The 25,763-nt window shown below is 37.4% G+C and overlaps 1 protein-coding gene across 1 annotated transcript in view; it reads left to right on the top strand.

Annotated features, from left to right (window-relative positions):
* LOC131063587 (histone-lysine N-methyltransferase ATXR2) overlaps positions 1-25,763 on the top strand; it is a 218,216-nt gene that overhangs the window by 30,879 nt on the left and 161,574 nt on the right. The window contains exons 4-6 of the mRNA XM_057997450.2: positions 19,445-19,530; positions 19,742-19,821; positions 19,909-20,115. Of these exons, the coding sequence (XP_057853433.2) occupies positions 19,445-19,530; positions 19,742-19,821; positions 19,909-20,115 (373 nt within the window). The remainder of the gene's footprint in view (positions 1-19,444; positions 19,531-19,741; positions 19,822-19,908; positions 20,116-25,763) is intronic.

Below are 25,763 nucleotides of genomic sequence, written 5' to 3'. Positions count from 1 at the left end.
TTGACCAGCTTGTTTTGGGAAAAGAGCTCAGCCCTGGTACACTTGGTGCAGATCAAGATAAGTTTGATGAACGCAACCGGGAGGCAGTTATGCTTCTCAAACTCTCCGTGACTGATGATCAGTTACCACAGATTCCTTCCGGCAAAACAACTTTCGACATCTGGAAGCATCTGAAGGAATTGCATGAGACATTCGACAAGAGCTGAGCATTCTTTCTGAAGAATCAACTGTTCTCCATTATGATGGACGAACGCATGTCCTTACAGGAACACCTCACGAGGATTAAGGACATTCGAGATCAACTCGAAGCTATTGGTCGGACTATGGAGGAAGAAGACATGGTAGTAATCACTCTGAAAAGTCTTCCGAAATTGTATGAACACTTCATTGAGACTCTCAATATTACTTCAACTAATGTTGACTTGAAGTTTTCAGAATTGTGCACCAAACTTCTACAGCAGGTCGCTGGAAACAACAGTTTGGTAGTGGTACTACGTCAGCCTCCTCGGAAAATGCCTTTACAGCCCAATCCTTTCACAAGGATAAAGACAAATTTCAGTCCTCTCAGTCTTTTCAGCAGAAAGGCTCTTCTCAGACACAGGATGGTGCTAAGAAGAAGAATGTGCAGTGCAATTACTGTCACAAGTATGGCCATATGAAGAAAGATTGCCGTCAGAGGCTCGCTTCTGAACAAAAGAAGCAGGGAGGGTCACACCAGAAGGTGCATGTTGCTGAACATTCCGAGCAGAAGGAGTCTGCCTTTTATGCCTTTATGGCTAAGAGGTCTTCAGATCATGCCAGGTCTTTTGCTTGGTACATCGACTCTGGTGCGTCACGTCACTTTTCTCATTGGCGTGACTGGTTTACAAACTTCTCATCTTTCAGTGATTCCGTTGTATTTGGCGGAGGTGAGGAGTATACAGTTGTTGGCAGAGGCACTGTTCAGATACAGTCTGGTGGTAGGAATCTCATCTTCCTGAATGTGTACTATGTTCCTGGAATGGAACTTAATCTGCTCACTGTCAGTCAGATTATGAGGAATTCTCCTCAGTTAGATGTGGTGTTCAGTGCTCACAAGTGTTCCATCATTGATCGGGAGACTTGTCTTACTGTTGCTGTTGGTCTAGAGGATCATGGCCTATACAGGCTTCTTGACACTGGTGATTCTCCTGAAGTGGCTTTGGCAGCTCGTGTTTCCCCTCTAAGCACTTTGTGGCATTAGAGATATGGACATCTCAACATCTGTAGTATCCCTTGGCTAATCTGACCCTATTTCGCTTATTTGAACCCCAAGGAATATTGTCAAACACTTGGCATACAATGTTTGAAGCCGCTGTAGTGAATTCTTTATTTGTCTTCTTTGGGTTTGTAGGCTGCAAATGAAGTTATGGAAAGCTTCTAACAATGCAAAGTTGTTATAGAAATGATTTGCTAGCTGTTTTAGACCTTACACACACATGGAATGACTGAAATTAACTAGTACAACTAGTAGACATTAAGACAAACACTTGTCATGCATCCCAAAGTACACCTACAGCCATTAGGCATTTAAGCAAACAGTTGGCATGAAAGCTAAGTGGCCGATCAATGTTGAATGTCACCTGGAATATCAATCGACCCCAATCTGGAGGTGATGAAGGCGGCTACAGGGGTTTGCAGAATGTAGAAGAAGCAGCCAAAGACTCCTTATTCAATCTTCATCATAAATCTGAACAAACATCTCCAATTTGGTCTCCACAAAGACCACAAAATTGGCAAGGTATTGTAGCGTTTATTGTAGCGCGGTACTGTAGCAATTTACTATTCACGGGTATTGTAGCGCACTGTTCACGCGCACTGTTCACGACACTGTAGCAGCAAATAAACCCTCCGTATGATGTTCTCAGTCTGCCATATACATATGCCCTCAGCTATGCCAATAAATCTGAAAATAAATCCCCAATCAGCACAATGTCAACTTCTGGATGAAGCCAACCCTAGGAGCAACTTCAGATGAATATCTCACACCCTCAGATTGCTGATTCAATGAAGTCTTCACGTTCTCCAATGCCGATACTCTGGGCAAGCTGCAGAAACCCCAGTTTCTTCTCCAAAGCCAAGAGACAAGTCTTCTCATCAAAAATAACAATGATCAATCCCCCTCCTCTTCTTTTCAAAAGCCTTATATATATTTCCCATGAAGGTTCGATTTTCTCCAATAAGACATTAAATCAATTAATGATATTAAATGACATTTAATGATATAATATTTTCACTTTGTCATTTAATATTTCACCTTGGTAAAAAAAACCACAATTAATTAATTAAATGGTCCCCTTTAATGATACTTGGACCTTTCCTTAAGTTATAATATAAAATTATATTATAACTTAATAATATAAGCTCAAAACATTAATGTTTATTTAAACTAAATAAACATTAATATCTCCATTAATATTCAACATTTTTGAACACCGTCTGAACTGGGAGCTGACATGATGAAGCTGCATATGACCATACCCCCTTTACTAAAAATAGCAGGGGTCCATCTCTAACATCCCAAGACTTACTAAAAATAGGAAGTAGAGCAAATGATGTCCGAATGATGCCAAACGAAGACCAAACTGAAGCACTCTGAACACTGGAGATGATACCAATCCTCAAAAGACCCTCTATCCAACACATTAGACTACGAGGGTCAGGATAATAGGCTAATCTCACAAAATCCAAGTCTGCTAAAATGGGGACATTACAACATTCAGTATCTCTCTCAGCTATCTCAGGAGGGACTTGTTTCAGGGTTACCTGATATTCAGACTCAGCATCTTGGAGTATGTGGCGCCTGTCAAGCTGGCAAACAACATCGGACTTCATTCACACATGGAGAGTCTTGGGGCGCATCTAAGGTACTTCAATTACTTCATGCTGATATTTGTGGTCCTATGAATACATCTTCTGTTACTGGTTGCAAATACTTTTTGCTTATTGTAGATGATTTTAGTAGAAAGATGTGGGTGTACTTTCTTAAACACAAATCAGATGTATTTAGTATCTTTCAGAAGTTTAAGTCCTTAGTTGAAAAAGAGTCTGGATGTAGCATCGTTACTCTTAGGACAGATAACGGGGGGGAATTTTGTTCTTCTGCATTCTCCAACTTTTGTGATACCCATGGCATCAAACGCCAGTTGACTACACCCTACACTCCTCAGCAAAACAGTGTTGTCGAGCGTCGCAATTGTACGGTTGTTGAGATGGCTCGCTCCATGTTACAACACAGGAGTGTTCCGAATAAGTATTGGGCTGAAGCAGTGTTTACTGCTGTCTACCTCCTTAACCGTCCACCTACTTAGGCTGTTAAGGGGAAGACTCCAGAAGAGGTTTGGTCTGGTTCGAAGCCTAAGATTAGCCACCTGAAGGTTTTTGGCTCTGTTGCCTATGTTTGGATTCCAGATGCTAAGCGCTCCAAGTTGGATTCCAAAAGTCAAAAACTCATGATGATAGGATACAGTGATCACCATAAGGCCTACAGACTGATAGATATAGACACTGAACGTCTTATCATTAGTCGTGATGTTGTATTTGATGAAGACAGAGGATTCTTTCAGTCCCCTTCTTCTGAGCAGTGTTCTGAGGATCAGCCTCACAGTGTTCTTCTTCCATTAGGTTCGCCTGATGGGAGGGATGATGTAGAATCCATTTTCGATGATGCACTACCTGAGTTCCCTCCAGAGAATAATCCTCCTCCTGCTGCTCCTGTTCCTGATCCTGAGCCTCTTCCAACTCCTCCAAATGTTAGCACTTCTACTCTCCGGCCTAAATGGTGGGCCAAGACCATTGGTGATCTCAGGGATACTGAGCTCATTGAGGGTAGAACCTCTCGTAATAAGAGCAAACAGCAGCATACAGTCAATTTTGCTCTCATGGCTAACATACACAGTGTTTTTGAGCCTCAGACTTATTCAGAGGCTAAAGGTATACCTGAGTGGGAACATGCTATGGAAGCTGAGTTCCAGAGTCTTCAGAAGAATCACACTTGGGCCCTTTTTGATCTTCCTTCAGGGAAGAAGCCCATTAGCTGCAAATGGGTGTACAAAGTAAAATAAAAAGTTGATGGAACCCTAGACAAGTATAAGGCTCGTCTTGTTGCTTGTGGGTTCTCACAGAAAGAAGGCATTGACTACGAGGAGACTTTTGCTCCTACAGCCAAAATGAGTACCATACGGCTCGTTCTTGCCTTGGCAGTGGAAAGTCCATCAGATGGACCTCAAGAGTGCTTTTTTGAATGGTGACTTACAGGAAGAAGTCTACATGACGCAACCCCCAGGATTCAAGGTTGCTAGTCAAGAACAGAAGGTCTGTAGACTAGTCAAAGCACTCTATGGTCTGAAACAAGCTCCTTGGGCTTGGTACATGAAAATTGATAAGTAACTGATAGATCATGGTTTTCAGCGGAGTCCATCTGATGCAAACCTGTATATCAAGCATACTAGTAATGATGTTCTATTTGTGGTTATCTATGTGGATGACTTAATCATTACTGGCAGTTCAACACATTTGATCACTGGGATCAAACAGGATTTGTGCCGCACCTTTGATATGACAGATTTGGGACTTCTACATTACTGCTTAGGAGTTGAAGTCTGGCAGACTGAGAACAGTATCTTTCTCTCTCAGTCCAAGTATGCCAGAAGTCTTGTGGACAGGTTCAGAATGCAGGATTGCAAACTTGCCTCTACTCCTATGGAACCCGGGCTCAAACTTTCAGCTCAGTCATCTTCACCAGTTGTGGATGAATCTTTGTTCAGGCAACTAGTGGGCAGCCTCATCTATCTTACTGCCACTAGACCTGACATCAGTTTTGCAGTGAGCTACATTTCACGCTTCATGACAGCTCCCAAGGTTGATCATTGGATAGTAGCGAAGCGTGTGCTGCGTTATGTGAGTGGCACTCCTAATTATGGACTTCTGTACACTCGGAGTTTTGATCCTACACTCAGTGGTTACACAAATTTTGACTGGGCAGGTTCGGTTGATGACCGTAAATCTACAGCAAGGTATGTGTTTAGTTTGGGATCTGGTGCTGTCACATGGACTAGTAAGAAGCAACAAGCAGTGGCTTTCTCCTCGACAGAAGCAGAGTATCGGGGAGCAGTTAAGGCGTCTTGTGAGGCGGTTTGGCTTCGACGAATGCTTGCAGATATGCATGTCTCCCAGGCAGGTCCAACTCCCTTGTTCTGTGATAATCAGGGAGTGCTCAAACTCGCCAAGAATCCAGTCTTCCATGAAAGAACCAAGCATGTGGAAACTCATTGTCACTATATTCGACAGCTGGTTGAAGACAGATCTATCCAGTTGCTGTATGTTCCTACCTCAGAGCAGCCAGCAGACATCTTCACCAAGCCCCTTGGTCCTGATAAATTTGTAAAATTCAGGGGGTCTATAGGTGTAGTTAATAGATTGAGCATTAAGGGAGGGTATTAGAATATTAAAATAATGTTAATTTTAGTATTAATGCTCAATAGTTTACATTCTATTTTAGTAAGATCTTCTACGATCTTCTCAGCAGTTTCTTATTATAAACTTGCTATTCTTGTAAATACTCTTGTATTATTTATGAGCGTCTTGCTCATTCTGTAAATCAATCAATTCTTTGAAATCCATTGCTTGTCTCGCACTGTTTTACTATTCTGATTTTTGAATCAAATTCTTTTGTCTCATGCTTTCATTAGGTTGACTTCGTTCAACCTCCATTTTTTGTGATGGCATCTTTGACCAACATCATGTTGGAACACAGTCAAAAGTTCAATAGCTGGCACAACACCTGGAAACAGTGCATGTTCACGATATCTGAATATCGTTACCTTTATTAGATTGATTTAGGCCAGACCTCGTCTTACAGGTCCCAGGGTTTTCACGATTTTTTCCTAAAAAATTGTTTGTCGGTTTTTTGATTTTTTCCACAAAAAATCATGGGAGGGTTTTCACGTTTTTTTCCTCAAAAATTGTTCGCTGGGTTTATAATTTTCCCTTAAAAATTATCTCATCTGTAATCCGCGATATTTGCGTAAGATTTTAATTACCTGGGTTTTACCGTTTTTTTCCACAAAAACGATGATTTGTAACCTCAGATTTCTTGGTTTTTCGATTTTCTCCTCAAAATCATAAATTCTCTTTTCGAGGGTTCCTATTTCAGGGTTTGACTGTTTTTTCCTCAAAATTGTGCTTTGTTGCAGTTAGTTTGGGTCGCACCTGCTAGGGCGAACATCTGCAACCGTGGTATCTTGCAGTCAGTTTTGGAGTTGGTACTGTTTTGCAAAAGGGTTTGCCGATTTTTCCTCAAAATCATGGTTTTAGGTTTCAGTTTGGTTACCCAATGTCAGGTTGGATGGATTTTGGTATTCTTGGTCATTAACACTTTTCCGATCCAGGGAGGGTCTCCACCGCAACAGAGTGTTCTTTTCATTTGTGATCAAAAGACCTGCAGTGTCTTCTGTAGGGTAGTTAGTAGATAGAATGACCATTAATGGAGGGTATTAGAATATTTAATTATATTTTAGTCACCTATATTTAGTTCCTTGTTAATGGTCATTTAGCTTTTTAGTTAATTAGCTTTTAAGCTTTATTTAGCATTTAGCTTTTTCTTTTTAGTTAATTAGCTTTTAAGCTTTATTTAGCATTTAGCTTTTTAGTAGTTCACTTTAAATGACTCATTCTTAATTTAGAACGTCGTCTTGTAATCTCTATATATACGCTCGTATATTGTTGAATACATTATCCGATTATTGAATCATTCATTCAATTTATTTTTCATGCCAATACTGAGCTTGGCCAAAAATTATCTTCTGCCAATTTAATTTATGAAATTACAAACATTTAATCATGGTTACACAATCAATTCCATTGAACAATTTCTTTTGTAGCATAAGCTTGACTTACATCAACATTCTTTAATTTTCTTGAAAATACAATTATTTGATTGACAATTTTTCAGCATAGGCTCAACATTAACTATCCTTATTATCAATGATGCGTTCAAGGTACTTATTTATAAGCTGATCATAGGCAACGTTTAGGGATCAAATGATAATAAAATTATGTCTTTAAAAGATTTGCGCTTTAAATCAATCCTATTTCTTTCCTTTTGAAAAGAGACAATAAATTATTTAGTGGCATAAAATAGGCTCTTTCCTGCTTTAAAAAATTGCTTTCTCATTAATGTAGGCCACTTGGTGATAAAATATGGCTACGATTCATTGACTTTTTGCTTTATAATGCTTGAATTGGCATAGAGAATCTGAAGTTGCTGATTTAAAAAGCAACACTGAGTTTTCATGTGACGATACCACCTCAAAATGGCACCCAACTTACTTCTTTTTTTCATTTTTAATTTGTTAGGACTTTAATGTGGCAATGGCACTGAAAATGTGTGAAAATTTGATATTCTAACTAGCTTTAACTTGAATCTTGTTTTCTTTGTGTCTTTGCCACCAAAAAGTGTGTAATTCAAGTTTGATCTTTCTTTAGGGTGATGCAGATCAGGAACATGTTTGCCATATGCTGTTTGCAGTTTTGTGCTCCTACTTTCTTTTTTCACTAATTATCTTGCCTCTTTTATTGTTGCATTCTTAAGTTCAACTTGCTAACTTTTCCTTTCGGTCCTTAGCTTTTCCCATAAATCAGGGTGATCCCCAGTCTTGTGTCCTTCCATAATTACCATTTCATCATTCACTTTTGTCACTGCCTTTGCCAACTCATGCATCACATCATTACCTTCTTGGTATACATGTGATAATTTGAAGTCTTCGAATTTTCTTGTAGGCTCCGTGTCGATAATAACCACTTTCTTAGTCTCTAGTTTGGGATTTGTTGTGCTATGCACACACTCCTTGTCTCCGACAAGGACCTCCTTCCGTTTTGCCGTGCTAGCCATGAGAGAGAGAGAGAGAGAGAGAGAGAGAGAGAGAGAGAGAGAGAGAGAGAGGTCCAAGCATGAGGAAATGGGGTGAAATTGGGGTCCATGGACCTGTTTTTGTATTGCAACGTAGGAACTTGAGGGCTTAGGCATAAGAAGAACATAGCAAGTGAAGAGGAAAGGCAAGGAATGAGGGCTAAATTCCCCCCTAAACTATAGGCCAGCCTAGGCCGAGGAAGGAATTTCGGGCTTTCCTCCGCAAAGTTTGGTGTTTTCAAAACTTTTGGCATTCCGATCCCTTGAAAAGGCCAAAGTTTAGGCTAAAATTCATCCAAGCTTTCCAAACTTTAGTGTTTTCATAAAGGTAGGAACAAGCTCTATTTCATCTCCTTCCAAGGCCGAAGAAAAGGTTGAACTTTCTTAGTTTGTGCCAAAATTCGGTGATGTTTCTAATGCTCCTCCTTATTCCGAGGTTTGTTTCAAGTTTGCTTCTAGAATCAGATCTTTGTAGTCATCAACTTTCATAAGCAAAGGGTTACAATGCAAGATCTATGTGTTTAAAAGGCTATAGACTAAGGAAATGAAATATAAGCTAGGTATGAAGTTGAATTGTAGACCAAACTTCGATGTTTGCCAAATAAATGACCTTATTCCTAAACTTCTTCCAATGCTGAGAAAAAGGCCAAAGTTCACCAAAACTTGAGCAAACTTCGGTGTTAGCAATGAAGTGAGGATTAAGTCCTTCCAAAGGTGCTTCCCAAGCCGAACTTAAGGCCAAAGTTCATCCCAGGCTTATGAAGTTAGGCATTTTAACAAGATCAAAACAACGCTTGTTTCTTTCAACCTTGCAAATGCCTAAGTTCAAGCCGAACTTTGCACAAGCTCTCCAAATTTGGTGTAGGAGTGTAGAACCTGCTTTGACCTTACCCTTGCAGAACTTCCTTACGCCAAGTTTAATCCTTGGCTCTTCCCGGGTCACTTTCTCAAAGCCAAAAGACCCTCATAGATATGATGGGAGAGTAATATTCAAATCCCTCGGGAGATGAGTAAGAAATGAGTGATATAGGATGGAATGTGATGGTGAGAATGAATAACTAAATAAAACAATGATTGATCATTGAACTTATGTGTCCATGCAGGATGAAGAGCACAAAGGAGTTCATGTGGAGATGCTTGGGACAAATAAGTCTTTGTAGCACTACAATCTGGAGCACCAATAGAGGAAGGGACCATACGAAGAAGCCAAGGGTTCATGGTATTGCCTAAATATGCCAAAAAGATCATCGTGATAAAAGAGGATGAATTCCATGTCAACATCCTGAAGATGTCAATGAGCAAAGCAAAGACAAATTAAGAGGGGGTTGGATGGGCAAAGGCCACTACCACCATCAACATGGCAACAAGTTGAAGGCTAGGGCATGAGATTGAAGGAAGGATCACATAGTAGTGCGCTGTAAGGCCAATTGGTGCTATTTCCAAAACTATGGAAAACAATGACAGGGGCATGCACAAAATGCTACAAGAGTATGTAGAAATAGAAACTGAGCAGCTGGAGATGACAAGAAATAAATTTATTGTAATGGCAATTATTTTATTGTAAAATGACTACTTTTGGCCTTATTAAATGCAATTAAAAAAGGGGCCACATGTTAGTTATTTCCCAGCTACAAAATTTACTCTTTTTGTGCCTTGAGCCTCGTGAAATTTTGTCTTCTAGTGGGATTAATTGAAAATAGTTGAAAGTAGTTGAAAAGGTGGTTGATGGTTGTTGAGATCATTAACCAAAAAGCTTTTAGGATTTCTAGAAGGCAGATTTGGGCCATTGGATGAATGGAATCCAGGCCATTGATTTAGAATGTAAAATCTATAAAAGGCCTCTCTCATTGTAAATAGGCTAGAAGGGTTAGATAGATTTTTAGGAGATGACAGGTTAGAAATAACAATAGTTAGAAGTAGAAGTAGAATAGAGTAGGAATTGTCATAATTGTAGTTAGAACAAATGAATAAAGCATTGAAGCATGGTGTTTTGCCATTTGCCCTAATTTGTTTGCATGGTTTCTTTTCATCAAGTTAGTTGAAGTTCAGTGATCTTAATAGTGAAGTGTGAGGGTATTTGATTTAATTTCAGGTTCATACCATTGGAGGCTTGCTGATTGTAAGTCCCTATGCATGGTTAGTCTAAGCCTACTCTTACTCTTAGTTCAACTATGCATGTTTTCTTTTAGATTGTGCCTAGAATTGGGTATCTAAATGAATATTCATAGTTTGAAAATCCTATTATTTCTTTTGGAGCTTGCACTATTCCTGTGAAGTTGTGAGTTTGTCTTTGGCTAAGTAGGAACTAGTTTTATTCAAAATCTGTCTACCTACAACACCAACCGTTACTGTCATTGTCCCTAGGATCTCCAAACTCTGTCCCTTTGCCTTTTATTTTCCCTAGTTTGAGAAGTAAAAGCATTGCCAAATAGCCATACCAGATGTAAGCCAACTTGTCAAATAGATAAGTCCCCTTGTGGTTACCAACAAAACACACTAACCCTAAGTCATCCTAAGCAAGTCAAGACTTGATAGTTGGAACCTTGAGGTTATCTCCTATGATCAATCCAAATAGCACTGGAGTTTTCTTTATTCAAGAGAGGGTAGGATACACATTCTATTCTACATTGATTGAAAGTGCAGACTTTTACCATCAACAAGATCCATTTTTGATGTATGACATTCATTATTATTAATTAATCCCCTTCAAGATGAAGTCCCTTCATGTTTAAATCGACCCCACAAGTCAAACCAAGAAGAGTAGCTTGGAATTTTGCATCATTATTCATTTCGATGCTCAATTGTTTCATTACTCTCCTCAAAACTATTCCCTCATGATCCCTAATCATGCATCCAATACCACAAACATTCATGTTGTCTCTTGAGGTTCTGTCGAAATTGATTTTAACCCATCCCATTTTCGGTGCTACCCACATGTTCCAATCTTGGGGTTGACAGTGAGATCAGCTTGCTTAATTGCATGAACAGGGGGGTTGAGGGTGACCTAGCTTTACAAATTAAAACTCAAAATAGATACCCATGATCCTATTTAATCAAGTAGTTGTATTAGTCCTTTTAGGATCACAAATATACCACATTTGAGGATAGCCTAAACGGTTTATTTAGGACCTTGGGTTGTGGGTACCAAGGCCTTGCTTGCTTTAGCACATGGAAGGATTGCAAATGCTTGCGTCCACAGTTTACTACTATTACTTCTTGTGGGTATGATGTGATTGACTTTTGGGGGCTAATTGCTTGCTGATGCACTACAAGAAAAGACGGCTGAGTGGATGCCTAACTAGGATGAATACACAATCTAAAGGAGTCCTTTATATACTTGAAGGTATGTGATGCTCAATTCCATGAATGAGAGTCCATCTACAAGCATGTGTTCATGGACAAGTTCAATTCTACTTCACCTTATCTCCTTATGAAAAAGGGTGCCAAGGGTGTGCTAGACATGATGGTACCTCTTTGATATACAACTTTTGCTCTCACCCCTTTGTATATTTCGTCGAAATGCATGTTTAGGTCATCCTCTAAGGTGATGAAATTCTCAAGCAAAGCCTTTAAAAAAATAAAAAGGGGAAAAAGCAAATTGGATCACTTTTGGTCCTCCAGAGTGCCTAAAAGGCAAAAGTGTAGAGCATAAGTGAATTTAATCACCAAAAGAAACAATTTGTCTTAACAGCATAAAACATATTAAACAAGTTCATTTATTGAGCAGCTAAGTAAGATGTGCAGAGTCCATTTTAGATTATTATAAATGAGGCGTGAAATTTGGTTTCAAGTTTGTGTCTTTATCTATCAAACCTGCATGAAGATTGTTAGTAGTCTTAAAAGAAATGTCTTTAAACTTTGTCATGTAGAGAAAAATGACTATGGACTTGGCAAAAAACAAAAGGCTAGTAAAATTTTATAATTTTTGATTTTCTTTTTTTATTATAAAATGCAAGTCAAATTGCGCAAAAGATATACAAAGCTACGATGATGCAAATCAGTTCCCAGATGCAGTCACACTACAAGGTGTGCCATTCATTAGAGCCAGCCAATGTGTTTTATGAGTTTGCAAGATCAGATTTAAAAGATTCATGTCTATAATCTGAGCTAGTGGGATCCGTAGTGCCTAAGGGTTGTACAATTCCATGTGATGCGAAATCTGGCAAGAAAATACCAACTCTTGAGGATGAGGATCTAGTTCTTGCTGCTCTTATAAAATTTAAACCAATTGAAAAGATTAGAACGTCATTAGACATCATATTCCCTTATGATGGCCGTCAAAAGAATAAAAAAGAAGTAATCATTCAATTTTTTTTTAGTTTTTAGAACATGTTGCCTTGCAAGACATAAAGCTTCCTAGAAAACTAGTAAAATCCAAATAAATGTACTTACAAATTAAATTCCTGATCTTCTCGAGTGGCAAGGTCATCAATTGAAGTTAGATGATTCCCCCTTCAAACAAAATCCTCTTGGGATCTCACACAATCCTTTCTTGCACATGCCAAGCACCTAGTGCTGCTGGCCTCGTGGTAAAACAATTGGCCAAATGATATGGGTAGTTGCAGGGTAGCCTCCCTAAACAAGGTGATTTAAATGTTACTCTCAAAATTGCTGGGCCAAAGAATAAATGTTTCTGTGGCTTTATGATTTAATACCTTTGCATCAATTCTAAAGAGAATATGTCAAGTTTAAATGGCAAAATCACCCTAAGACCAACTGCAGCAATATCTATAGAATAGGCGTTGAATTATATGATCTTCATTTTATTTGCTTATTCTACAAAATAATGTACGAAAACAATTTAAAATTCAGAAGTCCTTAATATTTTTTTTAATGTGGGAATCGATTTTCACCAAAGAAGAATTTGATCCAAAGCATAAATTAAATAACAAACAAAGCACATATCAAACCTTCGATGCGAAAAAGCAAAAAATGCAATTGGGTAACTGTGGGTTTGTGTCCCATTGGGCATGCCAAATGTAAACACAAGAATTTGAATAGAAATAAGAAGTAAACACAATAGAAAATTTCCTATACCAATTCTCTGCAAAACTTTGATAGTGTGGAAAAGGATATGCTCTTGATTTCGATACTTGTATGTTTGTTGTTTGTTGGATCAACATCTACTTGCTCAAACTTGGATTATGATTCTTGAAAAATTAGGGATTTGAACTCAATATATAGGATTTTGAGGAGATAATTGGATTGCTAGGATTTATCCCAATAATGTTGGAATGGATGAGGAGAGGTGGCGATTATTATTAGTTAATTAGTTCATTTATTTTTTGATCAGAAATTAGTTCATTTATTGGTTTAATTGAATTATTATTTTATTTTGATCAAAGGATTGACTAATTTAATTTTGATTTGTTAACTGATTTTTCTTTTTTAAATTTGATTTATCGTGTTTATTTTTTTATTTATTTTATAGAGCTGTTTGTGGATAAGGTATTATATTAGTATTTTGAGTTCTTTTGAGAAAATGATTTATTTAAATTAATTAAACAATAAAGATTATTTAATCAATTTAATTTTTATGAGGGTTAACTAATGAAAGATGAATTATTTGTGAATGAAATTTGTTAGGTGTCAAGGTGGAGGCAGCAATATGGAAATGAGCAAATGTGAGATTTTAGTGTCTACATCGTGTATTGGCATCCTAGTTGTTGAGCATCCTCTACAAGTCCCCCACAAAGGCTTTCTATGGAAAGTAGGGCTTTTCAATTGCCTTATTCACATTGGCTTGAATTAGGAACAACCTCAACTCATCATTAGCTACACTATCTTATCATCACCTTTGCAAAACATTACCTTCCATTATGTGCTACTTTAGTTCCTTTGGTGCATGGATTTTGTATAGGCTCTTCCTTTGTAACCAATGTTAATGTTGCCTTATCCAATTCTTTTATTGATTTCAGTGAAGTGGGCTATGGCTTGCCCAAAGTCAAAGAGGGAATGGGTGCTTGTGTCAACATGATTGTGGCTATGTATGAGTTGGATTTATTGTAGTTTGCATCAATCTGGCTGGACCCTGTTGGTTCCCAATTACAAATCATTAAATCCTAAAGATTAGTCAGGTTTTATGCTTGGATTTAATGCTGGATATGACCAACGATGAGAATCAATCAAAGATTGATATAAACTGCACTTCAGGTTCTGCAAAACCTAGGCAGGTGGACCTCACAATGCCTAAAGATCTACAACAATTTTACACAGACATTTCATTTAAAGCAGATAATTCCCAATGAAAATATACCAAGGAAAATTGATCTAAACCTCGAATTGGCTCCATTTTTGGTTTATTGAACATTTAACCAGCAATTGGGAACAACTTCTAATTCTAAACCTACACCTAGAACATAAAAGTAAAGAGATTTTGAACATGTTTGATTGTTTCTGAACTGGACCTTGGCAATATCATATATTGGTGCCTAATCCTACAGTGTGGAGTCAAATCTAAGTATGAATGCAAATTCAAATAACAGATCACTTCAAATTAGTGGCCCTTTAACATTAATGCTTGACATCAATGCAGCCTCTCATGCTATTGCATAATCAGACTAACAGATCCAAATTATACAGAATTTAATTCTTTGCTTGCAGAAACCCATAGACAAATCACACAATTGCAAAAACATTACAATGCAGATAAAAAATATACTTGATACTATTGATTCATTGGATGTTTGAGAATACAAAATGGAGACAATTTCTGCAATATTCTCATTAATTTGCTCAAAACCAATTGACAATGCTGTAGGAAAATGTCCATTCACTCACTGCAGATGAAACTCCAGCTCTAAGCTAAACTTTTTTCTATTCTATTTTTCTAAATCGGGAGTTCAAAACATGTAAAAATGAGGAAGAAAGAGAATATGAAGAAGAGAAGAAGCCTCCAGATAGAATCTGCTGTGACACCTGTCCCTTTTCTCTTTATTTGATTTGTAGCAAAATATTTAATTTCCCATATCTTTTCCTCCTTTCATCTACCTTTGATCTGCATTTTCTTTCTTTTATTTTGCAACTGAATTGCTTTTGTCCTTATTCCCCTTCCTGGGCCTTTTACCGTGAAATTCTTTGTCCTTGGTCAAAAAATTAAAATTAACTCATGGCAGCTGCGTTTTAACCTTGTGGGTAAAAATGTTCACATGAAGCAAAACACGTTTAGTGGTGATTAAAAATTTATTTTAATAGCACATTCACCACCTAACTTACATTTCACGGGCATTTAAAATTCCTTGCAATATATGATTTTATATTTTGACTCACAAAATACTGCATATTCCATTTTGCCACATTTGATATTTTATCAAATATTTGGCAAAAATTATTACTCTGCATATTCATTACCATCACCACTCATCCTGTAGCCTCTTTGGCCCTCTTTTGTAATATATCAAATTACTTTCCAATATGTTATCCATTCTCACAGATGTATCATCATCACACTTCATTGTGCAATCTGTAAATATATTTTGCAGCCTATATTCACATATTGCAACAATCTTCAAAGCTACAAGCTCATAACATTCCTAATGGAACAATAATCTTATCACCATAAAATTAGCTTCTTTCTTTAGCTATAGATTAACCTCATTTCTTGCATTTCAACTATATTTTCCACCACATTGAGCAATTAGCAGAAGAAATAAATATGTGAATTAAGATGTTGATTTATCTGTGTAGGCCTTAATTCACTTATATCTTGATCAATTCCCATTACATTTTACATTTAAGATCTAATTAGAACCATTGTTCAAGGTTGTCTTTCCTGGCTGCAAAAGATAATTTGATATCTCCATGGGACAAATATCACTGCTACTGTGCTACTTATAGATCTCCTTTTTCTCTAAAATGTCTCCAGCTTTCTCTAAATTGTATATTCAGAAACTAGATTTTCAGCATCTAACTTATCATTAACATCAATTTCTGAGACAATTTTATTTTCACAGGATGCATACCAGCATTGCATTCCCTTCTCCAATTTAACAGTCCTTTGAAATATACCAAGCTCGCGAGGAATGTGACTGTTTCGATATCATATTCCTGTCTTCCTAATGCAAGCAAGAGAGCTCCAAATTCTAGAACTTTATTAATGTCAAAGCTGCCACAAAAATAAGTGCTGAAGAGGAAGTATTTTTTAATACTGTGCTGAAGAGGAAGTATGTCAATTCATCTTGGAAGTATTCAGTATTTGGAAGAGGAAGTATTTTTTAATACTTTATTTTTATTATGGCCTAGGCGAATATTGTTTATGACTTCAAGGGGTCGACATGGTGTTGGTGATTAAATTATAACTCAAGGCAAATGGGGCGATTTTCCAAGTATATTGCCTTAGTTTATTTTTATTTGGAAGTCATAGTTGGGCTTCCACTTTACACTTCATTTTATGAAACTTATATTTATCAAAAGGGGTAAATGTGAGTTGGGCGAATTTGTGCAAGGAAATGAAATGAAAATGCAACGCCTAATGAGGGTGAAATGAAATGGCATTTGGTTTGGGTGTATTTGGAGAGCATTTGAATTTGAATTTGGCTGGCAAAAAGTTATAAATATAGGCCTTGGGCTCTCATTTTGGCATCTATTTTTGCTTTGATAACGAAGTGTGTCAAAATACCGTCAGACTCTTGCTTCGAGGGATGCTTACCTCCTAGTGCTTTCAGTTTCGTGCTTGAGAGATAGCGCCTAGTTGAATTTGTGACTGTTTCTCATCCAGAGGAGCAGATTGGGGCTCAATGAAGATGAAGTTTTATGGATTTTCTGATTTTTGGGAGTGCTGTAGTGTGTTCTAGGTTGCTGTTTTCCAGTGTAGCTGAAGTGTGTTTTCATTCATAGCTCCTTTGGTGTGTGTTAGCTCGTTTTGGGTGTTTGCTTGTTCAATTCCTATGCCTCGGGTGATTCATCCTGTAAGTTTTCGTTGATTATCTTGGAGTATTGGTTTTTATAATGCAATTCGAACTTTCTTGCTGTAGACGCCCTTTGCTGGGAGGTGTTTGGGTTGCGTGTTATGCTGATTCTGAATTGTTAATGTCATTTCCTTAGTTCTGCACTAGTTGTTGAATGTCTTGGGTCTTTGGGGGTGTGTTTAGAGTTAATTTGGATGTGTTTGGAGCGAGATAGAAGTGTTTTTGTGGGGGTTTTATGTTGCTGGTCTGCATTTCCTTCTTGCTGTTCATTGATATCAGATTCAGTTGTTTAGAGATTGAAGTTGGGTTAAGTTGTGAGAGTTCATTAGTGTGGTGAGAAGGGTCTTGGTAATGAGTTGCAGCTGTTGGTCTGGTTATTAGCATTTGAATATTATGCATTATGAATCATTTTGTAATGCTGGCTAGTAGTACTAACAACAATTTCTATTGATTTCTCTAGTCCCACTGCATTAGTGGAAGAGGCTAGCTTCGCCGCCTAGCTTTGGACAGTGATTTCTAGTAAGTCTAATAATCCATGTTTGCATTGTAAAGCTGATTAGTAGTACTAATAGCTATCTATTTGGATTGTTGCTCTTAGTCCCACTGCATAAGTGGAAGAAGCTGGCTTACTGCCTTCTTATTTATTGTAATGCTGTCCTCCCGCTGAATAAGCGGTTGAGTTGATTGTAATTTCATTTTCAATCCTCCCACTTAATAAGTGGTTGAGTGATTGCTGTTCTTTCAGTTTTGTAATCTTCTAATTGGCTAGTTGCACCACCATATTGTTGTACAAGTTCTTACACCCGTTGGATAAGCGGAAGGGGCTGGCTTGCCGCCCAGTATTGTATTTGAGATTTCATTTCCAGCAGCTATTTGAGCTAACGATCCCCTTGACACCGTATGCTCCCACCCTCCCATATTGGGCTCTTGGTGATCAGAAAGTTCATTATCTAACCTTAACGGGTGTTGGTGTTTATTGTGAATTGTGCAAAAATAAAAATAAAAATTAAGGGGCTTATTTCATTGAATTTCATTAGTTGGGCCTAAAGGCCTCCCAACATGTTGCTCGTATATGGCCTTCTTGAGATTGGGCTCTTATGATTGAAAAATGTGCATTTGCTTGGGCCGATGTGATCCTATTCCTAGTTTGTATGGCTGTACTAATAGTGTATGACCTTACGGAGGGCCCATTGCTGGTGTATTAGTTTATTTTCTTGTATTTAGTTATTTACTTTATTGCATATTATGCACCTAGGATAGGATAAAGTTACATTCACTTGCACATAGTGAGGCATCTACTTAGAGAGTTACTATGCACTTGTGCATTTAATAATTGTGGTTGTATTTTCCTTATTTGGTGGAGATTTACTACACATGTGACTACATCTCCTTTATCCTACATGAGTTGTATTTTCACATCACTTGGTTGCATATCCTATATATACCCACCTATAGCTCACTCTTGAGAATCCATTGCTCGTCTCAACTCATTTGGATTTTTTTTCTTGCACAGTGATGTAGATATTGGAGACATCTCACTGTATCGCATCTTCTATTTTGTAATAGCTATCGTATTGCATTATGCAATCTCCAATTGTCTTTATGCTTTTGCTATTGTGGTCACTTTTGTCACCAAGATCTTGAATTTGTTTGCTCCATTGGCAAATCATATACCTATATAGCTTTGCCAACAAGAGGCTTACGAGTTCTTCCATATATCTGTACAACCTTTATAGAATGGGTCTAATTCAATCCTGTCTAGGTATTTCTGTGGCATGGCTTTAATAGGTTTGATAGGATGTATGATAGATAAAAGTATACTTTTTTCTGCGTTGATTTTTTTTTGGTGCCTCGTTGATCTTTTTATGCCTTTTGTCATTGGACTTTGATTTTTTGGTTGCATATTCTGAATTCGCTCTTCACAATATTTTTTTTGATTGCGATGGCTGATTTTTGTGATTTGCTTCAATAAGATTGGGTTTTGTCTTTTTATTTTCAAACCGTTGCTCATCTTTTCAATAGCTTGGCTCTTTTAATCAACTATTTCTAGAGTGTTGTATAATATGGGTGTGGTAAGGCCATTGTTATATCTATTTTTCCTATTTTTTTTTTCTATTTTATTCTATTTTACACTTTTCTTTATTTTTTGATTGCTCTGTGTCTTTAAATTTTACAAATAATTAGACCTTATGCAATCGATGCTGAACTCCATATTGTTTGTTCCCTTGGTGGGCCTTGATCAATAACAAGCTTTCTTACAACTCCAAGGTGGATGCTTCACGACGTTAGTGCTGGCATCTGCTCCTGTTACTTCAAGGCCTACCTTGGGTTCAATTCTTAAGCAAAGAAAACATTGAATTTATGATTTAGTTTAACAGTATGGATCCATCCTCATGCTACAGCACTATCTTCTTAATATTAAATTTACTGTGTAATTCCCCCTTTTTCTATGAAAAGCAAGATAATTTTGTTCAGTGCAATTTCCATCTTGTATCCTGGTTTAGGCAATTTTAATTAATGGTTTTTCTCATTGATAGGAAATGTGTTTAATAAGCAGAGATTATTTTGCAAGTATCATTTATAGTGAAAGCATCCATTGTGCATACTACAGGTGTATTTGCAGAGAGGGATTTTCAAGAGGAAGAGTTGGTATTGCAAGACCGCATGTTGGTTGGGGCACAACATTTTTCTAACAAGGTAATTACTATTTCTTGAAGGCTTCTTTCTGATTCCCAAGTATACCAGATTGACATACTGAAGGTCATATGCATTTTTTCCATAACATTAATTTGTTTTCTCGGTTATAACGTGACTTCGAAAAGAGCCATTGTGATGGCTTCATTGTATATGTTCTTGTATCGGATTTGTATTTTAATCTTATTTAGTTTTGATGTATTGTTCTTTGCAGGGTGATTCTTTTGTTTGCAGCTTTTGTTTTTGTTATATTGGATCAATAGAAATTCAAATTGGACGGCGATTATTCTTACGGTGAGGCTTAATTCAACTGGGTGTTAAGTTCTGTGAGTCTGAGATGAAAAGAAATTTCAATTATTTCCACATGGAACTTGTGGCCAGGTCTGTAAATATTGACAACGGAGATGGGTTGCATCATCATCATAGCCTTCAATTACCTGACAACAAATCAAAGATGACATCACATATTCCTAAAGAAGTGGTGGAAGATCTTCTTAATGGGAAGCTTTCCTTGCCGTTTTCAGAACATTTCCCATTGCCTGTCATTACAAAATGCATTGGTGGGTGTTCTGACGAAAGTTATTGCAGGTTTGCTTCATGTCTTGACAGTTTCTGATTGTAATGATACTGATATCACCGTGCCTGTGTTTCTATATGCAAGTGCTTGCTACTTATATTTCCATATGCTATAGCAGTGCCCATGCATTCCTGCTTCCTTCTCTTGGTCCTGATTGTTCATTTTGATGATTGAAATACAAAACAGGTTTACATTTCTAGAAAAAGTGATTTTATGTCACTTCATTCTAATTGCTTGTGCCCATTATATCATCTTGAATAATTATCATTGATCTATGATTATTCTAAATTTGAAAAATGTTTGTCTGCCCATGTGCTTGTTTTGCACCTGAACTGTACTCAAGGATTAGAATGTTTACTGTAATTCTGCTGTTCATTTTATGAAGATTATCAATATATTTAAATATACACCTAATTATAAATTGATTTTTCTACAGTTATTTACCATTAGTGATTGGGTATCTAAAACACTATCCAACTTGTAATTAGACACGGGCTCGATGATTTGTTGTCTTTACCTGTTGAGAGGAGTTTGTATACTGGTTAAGAATGATTTCCCTATTATGTAGCTGAGCTATTTCATAGATGCTCTCGGCATTCCCAAAAAATATGTATTAAACTTTTATTTCTATTAATATTTTGTGTTGCTTACTTAGGGTGAATAAAATAATAAGAATCTTAATAATACCTGTAAACCAGATTTGCACATGGATATAGATATAGGCATGAATATAGTATCAGATATGGATTTGCATTTTTGAAGACCCCAAATCTGGATACAGCTGGATACGACATTCATATAAAATACATACACATATTTAACGCAATTTTCTAAGTTACTAGAGAATATTTTCTGTTTAGTGGTGAAATAGGGATCCACAAAATTGGATATGAATCCACTTATTTTCAAAACGACCACCAAACATGAAAGAGGGAGTAAAATCAATAGATTCAACTTCAAATTGAATGGAATGCTGATTAGACTTTACCCTCTTTTTGTTTGAGTTGAAGGTGCATAAGGGAATTGAAATTGAATGCTAGATATAGGTTAAATGATGCAAAATTGGTGTAAAATAACATAAACAGTGTGCAAACATGGAGCTAGATCTAAGGTAAGGGTACAAAGAGGAACTTGTGTCTGAAAATCTGGCCCAAAAGTATAGAACAAGGTGGCTTGGGGCGACCCTGTCCTCCAGTTGTTGGCTGCAGACAAACAGGAAACTTCCAGAATTAGACTGTCACTCAGAATCTTCTCTTGAAGGTTCATTAGAAATTCGTCGAACAAGGTGGTGTGGGGCGACCCTCTCCTCCGCTTTTTGCTCCCACAAAAGTTAAATTTGATCATCGTCGTTTCCTCTGTCAGAATCTTCGTTTGTAGCTTTTGGATCTGTCGCTTGCACACAAAAAGAGGGGAAATGGTGTTCTTGATAGGTGTTTGCCTAAGTCAAACCTCGGGTTTGGAATTAACCCTTGAATTGAATTGAAATTGGAAATGAAAATACTGAAGTAAATGCTGAATGATATACCTTAGATTTGTTGCAATTGATAATGGTTGATGATGCAATGCTCTTTGAATGTAATCACATAGTTGATGCAATAATATGACGAAGCATAAGAGACTCAATCATAAACATATGCTTGCAGAAAGATTGATGTAGTTTGATGCTCCATGATGTTTGAAAATGTTAGAAGTATATGTTGGGATGAAATGCGCCTTGAATGCTTGAAGATGCTTGATGTTGCTTGTGGATGGATGTGGAATGGATGGGTATGGACGATGTCATGTGAAAATGAATTGAAAGGATGCTCTTGTTTAGGGTTCTAAAAGGTAATTTACCAATTAGGCCAACCTCCGATGGTCAAACTGAGAAACCAAGATCCGAAATCACTGGGAAGAGGAAGTGCATGGACATATTTAAAATAGCTCATGTTTAAGGAGGACAAGGATGCCTTAGGTGTCCTTGTCTAGACAAGGGTGCCCCAAGCGCCCCTATCCATCAAAAACAGGGTAAACAAGTGGGAAATGAAGAGAAAACAATCCAATGTCAGGGTTTAGATCATAGTGCAGAAAGATAACATCAATTTTGAGGTAAAAAGGCTGGAAATGGACTTGGGTGAGAGCTAAGATGGGATACACTAAAGTAGAGGCACAAAAGGTGGTGTAAATTGTGTAGGGTTACAATTTATGATGCTACATTAAGCCCCCATTTTAGCGGGAGTATGAGCCTATGTGCATACTCACGATAAAGTAGCAAGGTTAAGTCTGAAATCTTCTTTTTTCATACTCCTCAGAAGGAGCAAGAAATCCTTAAGATTTGGGATTGTAAAAAGGGGCAACTACCATGCACTTACCCAAGACTTCCTTTGGAGAAGGGTCTTACACTAGGCAAGCTTTGGAATCCCCTCAAGCTGAAAATGGATACAAATTTTTCCTCTTGGAAAGGTACATGGCTGTCTTGGGCAGGTAGAGCTAACATGTTGAAATCAGTCATTTTGGCCATGCCTATCTACTTGCTGTCTTGTTTGGCCTTGCCCGTTTGTGTTAGGCAAAAACTTAATCAGATGATGAGGAAGTTCTTTTGGCAAGGAAATGGTGAGAAAGATAACATTGCCCTCATCTTGTGGGAGAAGATTTGTAAGTTTAAGGAGGTAGGCGGAATCAGAATAAGAGATCTTGGGGCCAAAATCATTTGGTGTATGTTCATGAAACCTTATAGGAAATGTGTTAAGATCTTTAGGGGTACATATCTTGATGATGACTGCCCTTCAAGTATCCTCACGACTTCCAATCCTCCTCGGGGATCTAGGGCATGGAACTTAACACAAAATTGCTAATCTATAGTAACAAATTATTTGTCTTGGGACATCCATGATGACAGTAAAGCTCTCTTCTGGGAATATTCTTGGGCTGGGCATCCGAGTTTGGACAACTTTTTGAATATGGAGTAGGTTCGCTACACTCTGAAATGGATGTGGGGTGATAGGGTAAAAGACTTTGTTATCTTTTTAGCCAAGGATTAGATCCTTGGTTGGAAATGGAAAGATATCTATTTGCTTGCCTTTGTTGATAGGGATGTTAGTCTTCTCTAGTTGCTCTTGCTCATTGGAATATTGTTTTTAGGCATGGATAGGATAACTTGATTTGTCGTGGCTCTAAATCAGGTCAATATAATACCATGTATGGATATCTAAGATTGTCAAAGGTTGAGGAACAAACACCCACAAGCATCCCCCTCAATTTTTGCTAGAGCAAATTTTGTCTTCCAAAAGTAGGAACTTTTACTTGGGCTGTGTTGTGTTGTGTTGTGTACGCACAGGCCCCATTGCAAATGGGGACCCCCTTGTTTTTGCTTGATAGTTTAGTTGTTTTTGCTTAGTTTTGTTTTAGTTTGGCAATAATTTTGATCTTTTAGCATTTGAGGAAGGTGGTATTGTCTTGTCAGTTCAAGAGAGTGCATTGATCGATCCTTGAAATGAGTTAGAGTGCGAGGTTTGTCCTTGAAGGGTGTGATCAAGTCCAGAATCCATGAACTTAAAGATTGGAATTGAGGGTGAAATTGTGAGGAAATTCACAAAATTCACTTGACAAGGCTTGGAAAATTGTCAAAATTGTCAAAATGTTGCAAAATGTTGTCAAGTTGCCAAGGAAAATCTTGTCAATACGAGTTGTTCACAAAGTGAAATCTTGAAATTGCTTAAGTGAGAAGGAAGTTTGAGAAAAATAGATGCGTGAGGCGAATTTTTGTGAAGTTGATACTTGAATAAAAGTATATGTGCGATGAAGGGAGAGGATATTCTAAAATATCATTGAATTTCAAAAGTCTTTAAACAAATGGTGCAAAGCAACTTTCAAAATTGCAAATACAAGGTGAAGTTCTAAATTGAAGTGGAAAATTACCTTGTGATTCCAACATTATTTTTTAAAAATTGCTTGGAGGTGAAACCTAGCTTGGAATTGTAAGTCAATGTTGAAATCACTAAGGCAAAATCTTGCTCCATAATGTTGCAAAGAATTTTTGAAATCACGCCCAAAATTGTAAGACCTAATTGCATTTTCATTGCACAATGCAAGACACCACCTAAAGTGCGCTCAACAATGCAAGACACTCCCTCATTTCCACACTACAATGCAAATGATCCTCTGAATTCCACTCCTCAATACATGGATGCGCCAAATCTCCGACCTGCACTACACAAACTCTACAAATTTCCGATCTGAAATGCACAATCATCCCTAAAATCTGCCCAGCAATGCAAGAGAGGGTTTAATTTGTGCTTATCAATACATGACACCCTCTAATATGCACTCCATAATGCAAGCACAAGGTCTAGACCCACCCAACAGTGCATGCAAAGTTGACATTTACACTCAACAATACATGCGTACCCCTCCAAATGTGCCCTTATGTATGGAAACCCGCTCAAGACCCTTGCATAGGTTGGCCCACATGAAAAACAAGTCAAAGATCCCGCTCAAGGGTAAGTTCGGCTGGAAATTAGTAATTAAAATGTGTAGGAAAGGCAATTCAAAGTGTAAAATGTCTGTAGGGCCGACTTGCAACAAGATGTGATGTAATTTGAAGTAAAATTAAAGAAGATGATTGAATTAAGCCGACCTTATATAGGTGTTTGATGGAGAATACAAAAGGGAGACAAAGAAGTGCTTATCACATCAAAGACAAAGCAATTCAAATCAGATTTCAAGAGAGAATAAGGAGCGGAGAATACAGCTGATAAAGAACAGATAGGTGCAAATTCAGTGAAGAAAATCAGACCCCAACAAGCATTGAAGGGAAAAGAAAGAGTTGCTGATGTTGAAAGATGAGAGGAGGTGATGTTTGTAAAGGAAAAAACTAGTTATTCACATGCAAGTTATAAGCAGATCTGAGCTACATTTCTTCATCAATTTGAGCATTTCCAAGTTCGAAACGTCATTTCAGAATTTTCTAAGTTGAGAATTCACAGCTTGAAAGTGAATTTTCAGATTTTAGAGGATGAAAATCAGAGTGTATTAAGGTTCAGTTTACTGGAAAATGGTAAATGAAAGGGTTTTAAAGTGGTTTAGAGGCAAATTTGATGAATTCCTGATGTTATTACTTTACATTGAAGAATGATTTTCATGAAAAAATATTTTAAGATTTTTAAATCGAATTTAGAATGCAAGTTTTGAATTATCATTTTTTAATCATTTTCTCTTGCATTTCACTTAGGGAATCCCATATTTGATATATGATTTCATTCCTTATTATGATTCAAGGTGTTTTCCATCCTTTGCAAAGAAGTGCATGGAGAGGGAGAAGGACTTCACAACCTGAAAAGGATAATGATCAAGACTTTCAAGTTTTTCAAAGAGGATGCACAAGAAAGAGCATTACAACATGAAGGATTCGACCACATGAAAGTGGACCAGCTGGAATGGGATGAAAGACAAGCACTAATGAAGAGGCTTCTACAATGACCTTGGAAATCCAAGATCATGGTGAAGGACTCAACATGATCAATACAAGATGATCAAGGCAAGATGACATTTGAGATGGAGGATTCCAAATGTGAAGATGAAAGCATGAAAAAGTCAAAATCAACATCCAAGAAATCATGAGGGATTACTATGAGGATGAAGAAGAACATTTAAGGAGATGATGCAGTATCACAATTTGTCA

Source organism: Cryptomeria japonica, chromosome 4 (genome assembly GCF_030272615.1).
Source record: "Cryptomeria japonica chromosome 4, Sugi_1.0, whole genome shotgun sequence".
In the NCBI taxonomy this organism is placed as follows: domain Eukaryota; kingdom Viridiplantae; phylum Streptophyta; class Pinopsida; order Cupressales; family Cupressaceae; genus Cryptomeria; species Cryptomeria japonica.
The sequence above is the reverse complement of the archived record's forward strand: the minus strand, read 5'-3'. Positions and strand labels throughout refer to the sequence as shown.